At 45.4% G+C, this 14,032-nt stretch overlaps 1 protein-coding gene across 1 annotated transcript in view; it reads left to right on the plus strand.

The window, feature by feature from the left end:
• The first annotated feature begins 2,434 nt into the window (after positions 1-2,434).
• The window catches only part of LOC111955978 (zinc finger MYM-type protein 4), a 38,199-nt gene continuing 26,601 nt past the window's right edge, over positions 2,435-14,032 (plus strand). Inside the window, exons 1-9 of the mRNA XM_023976374.2 lie at positions 2,435-2,655; positions 3,583-4,128; positions 5,664-5,800; positions 5,891-6,001; positions 6,122-6,432; positions 6,531-6,816; positions 7,095-7,397; positions 8,024-8,216; positions 8,342-8,483. Of these exons, the coding sequence (XP_023832142.2) occupies positions 2,435-2,655; positions 3,583-4,128; positions 5,664-5,800; positions 5,891-6,001; positions 6,122-6,432; positions 6,531-6,816; positions 7,095-7,397; positions 8,024-8,216; positions 8,342-8,483 (2,250 nt within the window). The remainder of the gene's footprint in view (positions 2,656-3,582; positions 4,129-5,663; positions 5,801-5,890; positions 6,002-6,121; positions 6,433-6,530; positions 6,817-7,094; positions 7,398-8,023; positions 8,217-8,341; positions 8,484-14,032) is intronic.

The following is a 14,032-nucleotide window of genomic DNA, read 5'->3' on the forward strand; positions in this document are numbered from 1 at the left end:
AGGACTGCGCACAATTGGCCCAGCGCCGCCCGGGGGAGGGGAGGGTTTGGCTGGTGGGGCTTTCCTTGACTCATCGTGCTCTAGTGACTCCTTGTGACAAGCTGACTCCGGTTTTCAGTCTAACAGTTTTTCCTCCCACACATTGAGGCTGACATCCATCCGGGTTAAGCGAGCAGTGTGGTAAGTAGGGGGCCGGGCGGGTCATGTCTCGGAGGACGCATGACTCGACCGTTGCCTGTTCCGAGCCCATTGAAGTTGCAGAGTTGAGCCAAGGGATATAATTCGGGGCGAAAACTGGGTTAAACATATATTTTTGCTTGTGGCCATGGACGGGCCTGGTTAGAACTGGGACGGGAGACAGCCTAGGAAAACCGGGTGGTTGCGCTGTTATTGCTTGATTTCATGTTTGTCGATCATTTCCAGTGGATGACGTTATTTGTAGCGACTCATTACATTTTTCATATTTTTTTCTCCCATAAGAACCAGGCGGAAGGGAATTGTGACGCCGCACCAGCATCCAACCAGCAGAAAAGCTAGAAGTTCAACAGGAGATTTATTATTTTTCTACACACAATATTGCAATAAAAGGTCAAACTTGTAGATTTGTCCAGTTTTTGTTTTGATTAAACCTGTAATTGTTCTAGTGCATCTAGAGATCTGACTACTATCCACAGGGATGTTATGGCCATCTAATAGCACTGGTAACACTTTATTTTACGGCACTGTTTCCACTGGAATTTACCACACAAATTCAATATTCTTACAATTCAACACAATTGGTACTAAATTGTGCCTAGTGGTGCTTGTTAAATTACCATAATTAGTGCCGTTAAGTGCCAACGTAAAATAAAGTACTGCCTCTGGTATTCACCTTGCCTTATTCAACAATTGAATAGAACTGATTGAACTTAAATGTGCAGGTTTAACATGGAAATCCTCCTACCATTATCACCAAGTATGAAAGTCAACATGTTTATTGTTCTGCCATGAATAGATTTTGGTAGACCTATTTAGCTTGTTCTAAGGCGTGTGTGTGTCTCAAAGCTTTTAAACTCACCGAGACACATGCCTATCTGACCTGTCTCGGAAGCCTCTTGTCCAGTTACAATTAAGGGCAAGGTACAATGTTTCCCTGTGCTGGATCACGCTTGTATCCTGTGGGTTGGCTGTCAACGCTGGAGATGGTCCAGCGAAAGGGGAACCGTGCTGGAAGCTGAAACCTAGGGAACAGAAGGCATGGAGAATGTGGGGCAGTTGTCTGGCCTGTTGCAGCCTGGCACTTGTCTCCTCTGTAAGGCTATAGCTAGTTGGGCAGGAACACTGCCCCAAAATATCCCCAAAGCCCATGCTCTAGAAATGATTTGAACATTATAATTTATAGTAGACATTTCAAGATGACTGAAGAAATGTCCTCGGTATATCTCGCGAAGACCGCGTTCCTGTTTTGATGTAGTTGTTGCGTTCATAAAGATCAATTGTACACTAAGAGCAGGAAATACTCATCATTCTTACATGGGGCATTCAGGAAGTATTCAGACCCCTTTTTCCACATTTTAGAATAAGGCTAATGTATTTAAATTGTGTAAATAAGGTATTACTATTTATTTTTAATATATTTGCAAAAATGTCTAAACCTGTTTTCACATTATCATGGGGTTTTGTGTGTAGATTGAGGATTGCTTTTTTTATTTAATGCATTTTAGAATAAGGCTGTAACAAAATGTGGAAAAAGAGGTGTCTGATTACTTTCCGAATGCGCTGAAAGACCATTATTTTAAAGAACCTAAAAGCAGTGGTTTAGGACTCTTGTTCAGATTCAACATGAAGCAGACTTAATTAGTCATTGCTCCGACTTGAATGCTTCCAAATTTCTCAAATCCGAACCCAAAATTTACTTGGAAAATAATAGGTGTTTTTATCATGCAAGTTTTGACTACTTTCAGGTTTGATTAGAGATGAAGTATGGCGCACACATACACTATTGCTCCACACACTTTGCTTCATAAGCACAACGTTCTTAGAGTGGATCATCAGATCCTTCTTCAGCTCAGTACCCAAGTGATGTTTCACAATAGACTATATTTAATGTTATAATTACAAACGCAGCTTTGGAATGGTGTTAAAGTGAGGGTTTGATGAGTCTATTACAAACCCTTATTGCTAAATCGGCAACAGCAATAATGGGATATATTGAAGTCAACCTACATTACATTAGGTCCAATGCCCCTGCCTGTTCCCTGCTATATGTAAGTTGACCTCTGGAAGAAGGAAATGGGGAGAGGGTAAAAAGTAGGTGGCGTCCACCCGGGCTGCCTCATCGATGCATCTTTAATGAGCATGAATCATTGATCAGCCTCACCTGGCTGCGTGCACCCCCAGGTGCGCCAGTGCACACACAGACGGGCTTGTGCAGTCTGCTGTTTCTGGGGGAGACATGAGCACCGCCGGAGCCCGTCCTGGCCTCAGCCTGGACAGTGGTGGGCTATGGCACAAGAGAGCCATGCAAAGGAGCAGAGCTCTAGTCCGAACCTACCTCAAGTCCAACTCTGTGCTCGCACTGCCTCAGCCCAATGGAACACGACAAAGGGACAGTGACCGACTGCCTTCCCTAGCTGCCTTTAAAGCCTCGCACAGGCAGACCACGACTCCACTCAGGTAAGCTGATACTCATACTAGGACCAGCCTGAGACCCATGCAACCAGCAGCTTGGCTCCTGAATGCATTGTTGTTATTGGAAGACTTAATTGCGTAAGTGTTTGCAAACCAGGTATAATGGAGGACCTCTATAAATGAGTTTTGTGCTGTATTCTTATTGGTGCAATGTTCAAAAGATACATTGTGTAAGAATATTCTAATAAACTGTTGCCTTTTTTATGAAATATATCCTGATATTGATTCATAATCTAGTATCATCATACAGTGAATTGATTAGATAATGAGGAAAGGAAAGATTATTTCCTGATTTGTCTGGAAATTGTATTTAATTGCCCCGATTTAACTTCTGTAGGAAAATTGTATAGTTCCCAACAATTAGTTATCAAATTAGGTAATATATATACACAACATGCTTTGATAACAGAAGTCTTCCTCTATAAATCTCAGGTGTTCGAGGATATGTTTCTGTTTGGGACACTGTGTAACTACAATGTAGTGCAATAACAATGCTGAGTTTGTGTCTTGGAGGATAGGAGGAGAGGAGAAACCTGAGTGAGGCACTAAAAACCCTCACGACTGGAAACACTCCCCCTGATACCACACTGCTGCAGTCAGAATGCAGATTTTGAATAACAAAAAAAATATTACATTCACCCCCTGTCAAAGGAAGCTGTTGACCAGTGATGCAGTCATACTGTACATCTGTTATCTTCATTGAGGAAGTACAGTATCGAGTCTCATTGAGAGAGACCGTGTAGGACTAAAATGCTTGCTGGAACGCAATTGGTTTGTTTCTGTTTAGGCCCTTGATACACAAATGATTACAGGATGTTTAAAGTGTGTCAACATTTCATATAATTTCACACCTTCACAGTGTCTATCTTTGCCCCTATCCCACCTCCACCTGTCTGATTCCTCTCCACACAGCATTAGCGAGCCCTCCCTCTTCACCCTGGGAGAACGAGCCGTGTCCATGGGTTTTTCCCCTAACCGCCGCCCTCCTCTGCGGAAACGACCTCTGCCTCTCTGCAAGTCCTGTGACACAATAGTAGGAAAGAACCTGAACCAGAGCAACAGACCAGTGTACAGCCACTTCTCCTACCCCATCAGACCCAACCCAGAGCTGGGGAAGCCCAGATCACAAAGTCTGACCCTGGCCAAGGAGCAAGGCGAGCTCCGTCCTCCGGTGATGCAGCACTGCCAGTCGTCACACTGGGAGGGTCTAACAGTGAGAGGAAAGCCCTGCCTGAGCCTCCCCAGTCAATCTTCGCCTCCCGCCGCTTCTATGCCAGCACGCACACAGCTTCACATATTCTTGCCCACGGAACGAATTGGAGGGAGGGAAGAGGGGGACAGTGAATCTGTGGATGAAGGGTTTATGGACGAGCTGGATAGTAAGATCACTTCCCTAAAACTCCAGCAGGGGGAGGCCAAGATTCACACACACACTGATAAGGCCCCTGGAAAAATAAAGTGACTTTCCACAACCCACTAATTAAGTTGACTGGATTTCATGTTTTAGGAACAACAGGTCTTAATTGATGACTGCTCAGTTATCTGTAGGTTTAAAAGGCTCCAAATTAGTGTGATGGGAACAACATTGGGGTGAAATGTGTAGGCTCAGAATAGAGGGATTCTAAAAATGCATGAAGCCCTCCACTGGTCACAGAAGAATAAATAAATCCAACCACTTCTATGTTTTTTATGTGCAGTACCTGTAAATACTTGTTAGTTATGCATATTCCTTCAATGAATCTATTTTATAAGAATATTAAAAGGTACAATATGTAAGATTTCCTGTTGTTCAATAGCCGTTTCAATAAATTATATTGAATTGTTCGCAGTTGTTCTTGGAAATGTTATGGGATGTATTTTCTCCATTGTTTGTGATGGTAGGACACTCTGGTAGGCCTACATTATGTTCAAATAGCCATAGTAGTTTACTCGGCCACTGTTAAAACTGTAACTTAAAGTGGGTACAGCCTCAGTGTTCACAGTAAACACCCCCTGGAAGTTTCACAGAATTTTCACAAAGTTCAAGTTTGCACTCAGCAGACCTGAAATTTGCTTAGTGACGGCATCCAATATGTTGCATTACCGCCTCCAACTGAACTATAGTATAGAATAGATCCATTACAATTTGTGATAATAAATGAAAGGGGAACCAGGAAAAAAAAAAAATACATTAAATGAAAATATACATACATTTTAATTACCCTACCAATACTCAGTAAAACCCATCATCTTATTCCACTACTTTAACCCTATCTGTTCCTACCCCAGGCCAACGACCTGATAGGACTGGACACTACCACTTAACACACGCTGTAATTTTTCTGAATATAGACACACGTTATCTTTCATTTTATTGGCGGACGTCCGTATGGTTTGAGGTACAAACTTTCTGAAGTTCGCTTGGTAAGTCACTGGTAAGTGTAATATCTTGCGTGGAAGTATACTCACTTGCTGTTTGCAGCCTGGAGCAGCTGGCCACATTGCCAGCCACTCCTCTTGAGTGCTCCACTCACTGATCTGTATCTTCCGCCCGTGGTTTGTCGTTCTTGTGTTTCGTTAGCGTTACAATACGACTCTGTGTCCATCTATTAATTTATTGGTGGCTCTTGCTGCCACAAACTGTAATTACCTTACACAACTTGCCGACTGGCTTGTTTTGTGTGTGTTGTGAATTGCTTAGTTCCTTAACGGAGTTACACCATCATATGGTGCTGTTTTTTTGTTTTCTGCTTGGATATTAAACCTGCTAGGTAAAATCACAGTTGGCGTTTAAACAAAAACAAAAAAAACATGTAAATCAAATCCATTACCTGGTTGCTGTTTTTTTTGTCTGCCTGTTTTTCCCATAGGGGTCTTCCACTGTGTTTGCAGAGGTACTGGGTAATTTATCCCTTACCCCCGAGCGGGTCACAACATAAGCTCTCCCAGGGCTTCGGACCCCTGCTCCGTGGCCTTGTTTGCTTGGCTGAGCTTATGGCTTCCCTTTGTGACAGGTGTGATGGTGTCAACCGTCACCGCCATAGGGACATGCCTGGGGGACCCATGTGCTCAAGGCGCCTAAGGAGAGGCGGGCCCCGGCAGGTCCTGACACACCCTTCCTCGGCCACTTCACCCGGTCTCAAATGGCAAAGTGGGAGGAGTGTGTGGAGTCCCCATGGGTATTGTCCTCAATGCTCGAGGGGTATTGACTCCAATTCCGGTGCCGGCCTCCGTTCTTCAGGGGCCTTCGTGTCACCACGGTGGCCGACCCCCCTGAAAACCCTGCGGCTGGAGATTTCCTCACTCCTGAACAAGGGTGTTGTCCGCAGGATTGAGACATCAGAACGGCTAGGTGGGTTCTACTCCACTTACTTTGTGGTCCCAAAAGGAGACGGAGGGTTTTGACCGATTCTGGACCTCCGCAACCTCAATAGGTACTTGAAGGTACTGAGGTTCCAAATGCTGTCCCCAGTCGGTGTGTTGCAGGCCGTGTCCAGGGACCAGTGGTTTGTGACTCTGGACCTGATGGATGCATACTTCCATGTTCCTGTTCACCCAGCTCATTGGCAGTACCTCCGATTCACTTTCAAAGGGAGGGCTTACGAATTCATGGTTCTTCCATTCGGCATCTCCTTGGCACCCTGCACTTTCACAAAGTGCATGGACACTGTCCTGGCACTTCTCACCTCCCAAGGATTGTTGATCCTCAGTTACCTGGACGGTTGGCTGATTGTGCCCCGACCAGGACCCAGGTCCTGTCAGACAGAGACGTGCCCATATAATGTATGAAGAGGAGTCTGATTATCACAGAGAGAACTCCCATTTGTTTCTGTAAAATAGAACATTAATTGTAAGTCAACTAAATGTTTGGTTATTTTTAGAATGACATCCGTTTTGAGTTTATGCCTGGAAGAGACTCAGCTGATGGAGTGTCTCAGAGACGTGCTCTGTTTGACAGTGAGCTGGGCATTACTGGTGGGCTGGGCATTACTGGTGGGCTGGGCATTACTGTAAACGACAAGAGTCGTCTGACGCCCACCCTGAGGGCAGGTCGGCCAGAGGCTGTTGGCTACCCCCTTGGAGCGGCACGCACATCAATACACTACAGCTCCGAGCTGTACTGCTGGCCCTGCAGTCTTTCCTTTCCTGAAGAGAAGACATGTCCTGGTGAGAACAGACAACATCACAGTGGTGGCTTACATCAACCATCAGGGTGGACTGAGGTCCCACCGCCTCTATATTATGGCACGGGAGCTCCTTCTCTGGGCTCAGGGACGTCTAGCGTCTGGAATCCTAAATGTGGCAGCGGATATGCTCTCTAAGGAGGGCCCGCCACCTTCGGACTGGAGCCTGTGGGACCAGTTCGGGAGGGTGCAGGTGGACCTATTTGCCTCCCTGGACAATGCACACTGCCCCCTGTGGTACTCCATTTTGGGGGCCACCAGGGCCTCTGGGCTTGGATGCTCTGGCTCACAATTGGCCAGGGCTGGAGCTTACGCATTCCCGATTTTCCCCTGAACCAGGCTGTGCTGGACAGGACCAGGATGGCAGAGCATCGTTTGCTTCTGGTGGCCCCATACTGTCCCAGACAAACCTGGTTCAGCCTTCTCCTGTCCCTGTTGTCTGGGACACCTTGGCAGCTTCCCCTGAGACCGGACCTGTTGTCTCCGGTTTGGGGAACTCTGTGGCATCCGAGGCCCACCGCCTCAGTCTGTGGGCTTGGCCACTGAACGGCACCAATAGTCCACGTTAGGACTACAGGAGGGTGTAATGAACACAATGCAGAGCACAAGGGTGCTGGTTACAACCGCGGCACACCAGTTGCGCTGCGGTTGTTCTGCTCTTGGTGCACTGGTATTGAGGTTGTGCCCGAGTCATGCGTGGTGCAGTATGTCCTCCAATACCTGCAGTCTCGCTTGGATGAGGGTTTGGCAGCCTCTACACTGAGAGGGTATTTGGCCACTATATCTGCCTGCCATGCAGGGTGGATGGACAGGCCAGTGGGGTGCCATCCCTTGGTCTCCAGGTTTATGACGGGGGTTCGTCACCTGCGTCCAGCTAGGACCCGCTCAATGGCAAGCTGGGATCTGGATGGGGTCTTGGCAGCTTGGCAAAGCCACCTTTCGAACAGTTGGAATCTGCCTCCCTGAAACACCTCTCTATGTAGGTGGTTTTCTTGGTAGCGATTACTTCCATGAAGAGGGTGGGTGAGCTCCATTCTCTTTCGGTAAGTTCTGAGTGCTATTGGATGGACCCTGGAGGGAGGAGTATATCTCTCCGCCCCAACCCTTCATTCCTCCCGAAGGTTCTGTCAGACAGGCATGTGAACATCCCTTTTTATCCTGTCTGCTTACAACCCCCCCCCCCCCGGCAGTGGCGGGGGAGTCTGGGCCTCCCTCCGGCATGCTGTGCCCTGTGAGGGCACTGGCTGCCTATGCGGAGCGGCAACGATCAGTGAGACCAACAGACCAGCTCTTTGTCTCAGTGGATCGTGGACACGATTACAACAGCATACCGACTGGCTGGCAGGCCAGTGCTGGGATCTGTGGTGGCACATTCAACCCGAGGTGTGGCTGCGTCCTGGGCTCTACTGAGAGGAGTGCCCCTCGCTGATATCTGTGCTGCGGCCAGCTGGGCTTCCTCTTGCAACTTTGCTAGTACTATCGGGTAATGTGGCACTCCCCCACTGCAGATGGTTCAGCGGTCCTGGGCATCGCCACTCCTTCCGGGGACTGTGCCGGGAACCCCCTTCCACATTGATGGCTCCTACGTCTCGGTCCCGTGCTGGGACTTTGCCGCTGGCTGGCCAGGTCCCTCTAGCCCCGATTAATCTGGTACGGGTATACCAATATATTGGAGTGATCAATATAGTGAAACGTAACCACGGTTATGTGAGCTATATGGATCACTCCAATCCTCTAGGTGCTAGAGGCACCTCAAAAATTATGTAGAGAACGTGTGTCACGGCCATGGGGTCTATATATAGGGGGAGACCCCAGCCGTTGACACAGGTGTAAACAATGGGAGTAAATCTGTAAATCCTCACCTCGGATGTATCCCTCCGCCGCGGAGTGATACCAATATATTGGAGTGATCCATATAGCTCACATAACTGTGGTTACATACATAACATTTGTTTTCTTACATGCACTATGCTCTCCCCAGGGCCAAATAATCAACAGGGGAGACTGGGGATGGTTGTAACACGGGATAGTTGTAACACTTGCAATTCCTCCAATCAGGAGTGAGGTAGAATCATGTGATTCACTGTGCACATGCTCAGTTTAGTCTTGAACCCCCATCTGAAAAAGCAAGTCCCTGTGATAAACTGCAGATTCTATTGACAGAAATCGGATTTTGAGGTAGAGATATTTGAGGCAAATTTTTACATCTAGCTAAAATGGAAGCTAGCAATGGCTGCAAGGGTCAGGGTTAGTTGTAACGTGAGAAACTGTTACTACTAACCCTGAGTAAACCTGAGTAAAACTGTTTTTAGTACATGTTTTCTTTTACTTTCAGCATGCCTAGATCATGGAAAAGAAAGACAGACAGACCTCTACACACTTTTTTATTTTATTTTATTTTATTTATTTATTTTTGTTCACCTTTTATTTAACCAGGTAAGCTAGTTGAGAACAAGTTCTCATTTACAACTGCGACCTGGCCAAGATAAAGCAAAGCAGTGCGACAGAAACAACACAGAGTTACATGGAATAAACAAGCGTACAGTCAACAATAGAAAAAAGAAAGTCTATCTACAGTGTGTGCAAATGGCATGAGGAGGTATGGCAATAAATAGGCCATAGTAGCAAAGTAATTACAATTTAGCAGATTAACACTGGAGTGATAGATGAGCAGATGATGATGTGTAAGTAGTGATACTGGTGTGCAAAAGAGCAGCAAAGTAAATAAAAACAATATGGGGATGAGGAAGGTAGATTGGGTGGGCTATTTACAGATGGACTATGTACAGCTGCAGCGATCGGTTAGCTGCTCAGATAGCTGATGTTTAAAGTTAGTGAYGGAAATGTAAGTCTCCAGCTTCGGCAATTTTTGCAATTCGTTCCAGTCACTGGCAGCAGAGAACTGGAAGGAAAGACGACCAAAGGAGGTGTTGGCTTTGGGGATGACCAGTGAGATATACCTGCTGGAGCGCGTACTACGGGTGGGGGTTGTTATCGTGACCAGTGAGCTGAGATAAGGCGGAGCTTTACCTAGCATAGACTTGTAGATGACCTGGAGCCAGTGGGTCTGGCGACGAATATGTAGCAAGGGCCAGCCGACTAGAGCATACAGGTCGCAGTGGTGGGTGGTATAAGGCGCTTTGGTAACAAAACGGATGGCACTGTGATAGACTGCATCCAATTTGCTGAGTAGAGTATTGGAAGCTATTTTGTAGATGACATCGCCGAAGTCGAGGATCGGTAGGATAGTCAGTTTTACMAGGGTAAGTTTGGCGGCGTGAGTGAAGGAGGCTTTGTTGCGAAATAGAAAGCCAATTCTAGATTTGATTTTGGATTGGAGATGTTTGATATGCGTCTGGAAGGAGAGTTTACAGTCTAGCCAGACACCTAGGTATTTATAGTTGTCCACGTATTCTAGGTTAGAACCGTCCAGAGTAGTGATGCTAGTCGGGCGGGCGGGTTCGGGCAGCGAACGGTTGAAAAGCATGCATTTGGTTTTGCTAGCGTTTAAGAGCAGTTGGAGACCACGGAAGGAGTGTTGTATGACATTGAAGCTCGTTTGGAGGTTAGTTAACACAGTGTCCAAAGAAGGGCCAGATGTATACAGAATGGTGTCATCTGCATAGAGGTGGATCAGGGAATCACCCACAGCAAGAGAGACATCGGTGATATATACAGAGAAAAGAGTCGGCCCGAGAATTGAAACCTGTGGTACCCCCATAGAGACTGCCAGAGCTCCGGACAACAGGCCCTCCGATTTTACACACTGAACTCTATCTGCGAAATAGTTGGTGATCCAGGCGAGGCAGTCATTTGAGAAGAGTGTCAAATTATGTAGCAGAGCATGGGAAGTCAATCAGATCGGTTGTATGGCATATGTAAAGCGAGAAAGAAGCTACTGGAGAAGGGGTCGAGAGAGCCTCATGTTGGAACATTCCTCATGTTCCACATGTTCCAACATTCCTCATGTTGGCTAACGTAGTGGAAACAGGGTTTTCATGGATGAGCAGGAGCAGAAGTTGTCAGAGTATCTCTTGAGGGTAGCTGATTTATATTATGGATTGTCTCCCCATGAGGTAAGCACTTGATAGGAATTAGTGAGGAGTAAGTCAGGGTTAAGTTAGCAGTTAATGTTGGTGGCAATTAAGGTCAAGGGAGGGAGTACTAATGTAAATTATTAATGTAAAGTATTAATTGGGGGAAGTATTTAACATTTTATTCTATTGTTACAGGTCAGAAAATGTGCCTACCAACTCGCTGTACAATCTGGTTGCAAGCATCCTCAGTCATGGGATGAGACCTCTATGGTGGGAGCAGACTGGTTCTTGTCTTACCTAAAGCGGCACCCTACTCTCTCCATTAGGAGTGCTGAAGGAACTAGTCTGTCACAGGCCAGAACAAAACAAATGTGGTACAGTTTGTCAGCAAACTTAGAGGTGATAAATAAATACAGCTTTGATGACAATGACAGGAAGAACCACAGTACAAACACCTGACATGCTGACCAGACCGCATGGGTGCGTCTGCATACGCCATCGCGCACATGTTGATTTTGTCCCCTCCACACCAGACACGATCAGGACACGGAGGTTGAAATATCAAAACAAACTCTGAACCAATTATATTGATTTGGGGACAGGTCGAAAAGCATTAAACATTGATGGCAATTTAGCTAGCTTGCTGTTGCTAGCTAATTTGTCCTGGGATGTAAACATTAGGTTGTTATTTTACCTGAAATGCACAAGGTCCTCTACTCCGACAATTAATCCACAGATAAAACGGTGAACCGAATTTGTTTCTCGTCATCTCTCCTCCTTCCTTCAGGCTTCTTTTTCTTATTTGGACTTGATATGGCGGTTGGCAACCAACTTTACGGTGCATTACTACAACTGACTGGAGTGTGGATCTCAGTTCATCTTTCAATCACCCACGTGGGTATATGCTTCTAAAAACCAATGAGGAGATGGGACATGGGTATATGTTCCTAAAAACGGATGAGGAGATTTCAGAGGCAGGACTTGCAGCAGTTGAGCGTCACAAATAGAACCAAGTTCTATTTTAGCACCCGGCTACGCAGACGCTTGCGAGCAGTGTGGTTAGCATGTGAGTGGTTGCAAAACAAGGGATGTTGCAGGCTAGATGTTGATCTGATCAAGTTTATGATAGCCATAACTGAGTCCTTGGTGTTTTTTAACTTGCTGCTGAGTTAAAGCCAATTTAAAGCATCTTCGGGATTGGTGTCCCTTCCACGGGACGGTTGAGCTAATGTAGGCTAATGCGATTAGCATGAGGTTGTAAGTAACAAGAAAATTTCCGAGGACATAGACATATCTGATATTGGCAGAAAGCTTAAATTCTTGTTAATCTAACTGCACTGTCCAATTTACAGTAGCTATTAAAGTGAAATAATACCATGCTATTGTTTGAGGAGAGTGCACAATTTTGAACATGAAAAGTTATTAATAAACAAATTAGGTACATTTGGGCAGTCTTGATACAAAATTTTGAACAGAAATACAATGGTTCATTGGATCAGTCGAAAACGTAGCACATACACTGCTGCCATCTAGTGGCCAAAATCTAAATTGCACCTGGGCTGGAATAATACATTATGGCCTTTCTCTTACATTTAAAAAATGATGGTACAAAAAAATACAAAAGAACGGTTGATTTTTTCTTTGTATTATCTTTTACCAGATCTATTGTGTTATATTCTACTACATTCCTTTCACGTTTCCATAAACTTCAAAGTGTTTCCTTTCAAATGGTACCAAGAATATCTATATCCTTGCTTCAGGGCCTGAGCTACAGACAGTTAGATTTGGGTATGTCATTTTAGGCGAAAATTTAAAAAAAAGTGTCTCATTCTTAAATTAAACTTGATCTGAAAATGTGGTCGGAGGGTGTGACGCAATTTTCAGAGCCACCGGAGGTATGCAGAGGCCAAATCAGCTCTATACCATATCGCAGTGCTCCTCTCAAATGTTGTAATAATGTGGAGGGCTCCATATAGCTCCGCATTGACATGATTGGCGTGGTACATCCGTATAAATGCAAATATGAAAGGTCTGACGTCTGCTAAGGCACCATCAACAGTGAATGCTGTACCGCCACTTCAAATTTCAGAATGACCATGCAAAGGACAATGGTGTATCAGGCAGTGGAGCGATCTAATCTGCTGTGAAAGAGCGGATAGGTGGGCAGGCAGACCCTGTACTCCTGTTAGCAGCTCTGATTGGCTGTAACTGGGACGTTGGGTGATATTGATTGACAGCACTTATTGGGCGGGACTACAGGAAAACAAATTCTTCCATTGGAGAATATTAACAACAGCTCATTTTGGCACTAAACATCGAGTTTTTGCGGGGAAGTGATCAAGGTGCCTTTTTAAATTGATAAACGGAACAGTTTAGTATGGTTTAGAAACTCTGTTGTAGCTTGCTAGATGTCAAACAGGAAATGACATAGCCAGGTCTGCCATGTTTACGCAGGCGACGGATGTGTGTTGTGCGAGTTTCTTTGATGAGCTCTGCAGAGTGAAAATGCAAAGGACTTGACTTCTGTAAAGTTATAATTCACCGGCATTGGTATAATCGAAGTTAATATCTTATGCATGGCAAAGCCTAAGAACCTTATTCGGTAATTCAAATTAAGACTCGTTTTAGCTGGCTACATATCGTTGCTAGCTAGCTAGCTTTCTCCACAACAAGGAGGCGGGCGGAAGTAGCTAATGCATGGTAGCTAGCTAGTAAGCCTCAGTTCCGTTTTTAGTTTAGTGGACGTTGGTTAACCTATATTGTGAGTGAGTGACAATAAGAGCTAGCCGACTTTCGCCGTTTCAAGCAAGCCATGGCTGAATCCCAGAAAGCGGACCATTCAGAGGTAATTTATGTTTTTGAATGAATACTAATGTTAGCTAGCTATGTCCTATTCTGATAGTTAACTAGCTAGCTAATTATGTCGACCCTCCCCTTCATTTCCCGCGCAGATTTAGTTAGCGTGAGCAAATCAGCAATCTAAAACAAACACTGCACGCTCCAACTTGGTTCTATTTGGTTCTCCCAAAGTTGGTATTTGATTGCAAGCATGAGTTAGACTTTTCCCTCAATAGCCATGACACTTGATCAATCTGTAAACTGGGGTCTTTTTCCTGGTCAGGTCACGTAGTAAGGGAAAACTCAGGGCACTACTTATAGGAT

This window comes from Salvelinus sp. IW2-2015, linkage group LG31 (assembly GCF_002910315.2).
Source record: "Salvelinus sp. IW2-2015 linkage group LG31, ASM291031v2, whole genome shotgun sequence".
Lineage (NCBI taxonomy): Eukaryota > Metazoa > Chordata > Actinopteri > Salmoniformes > Salmonidae > Salvelinus > Salvelinus sp. IW2-2015.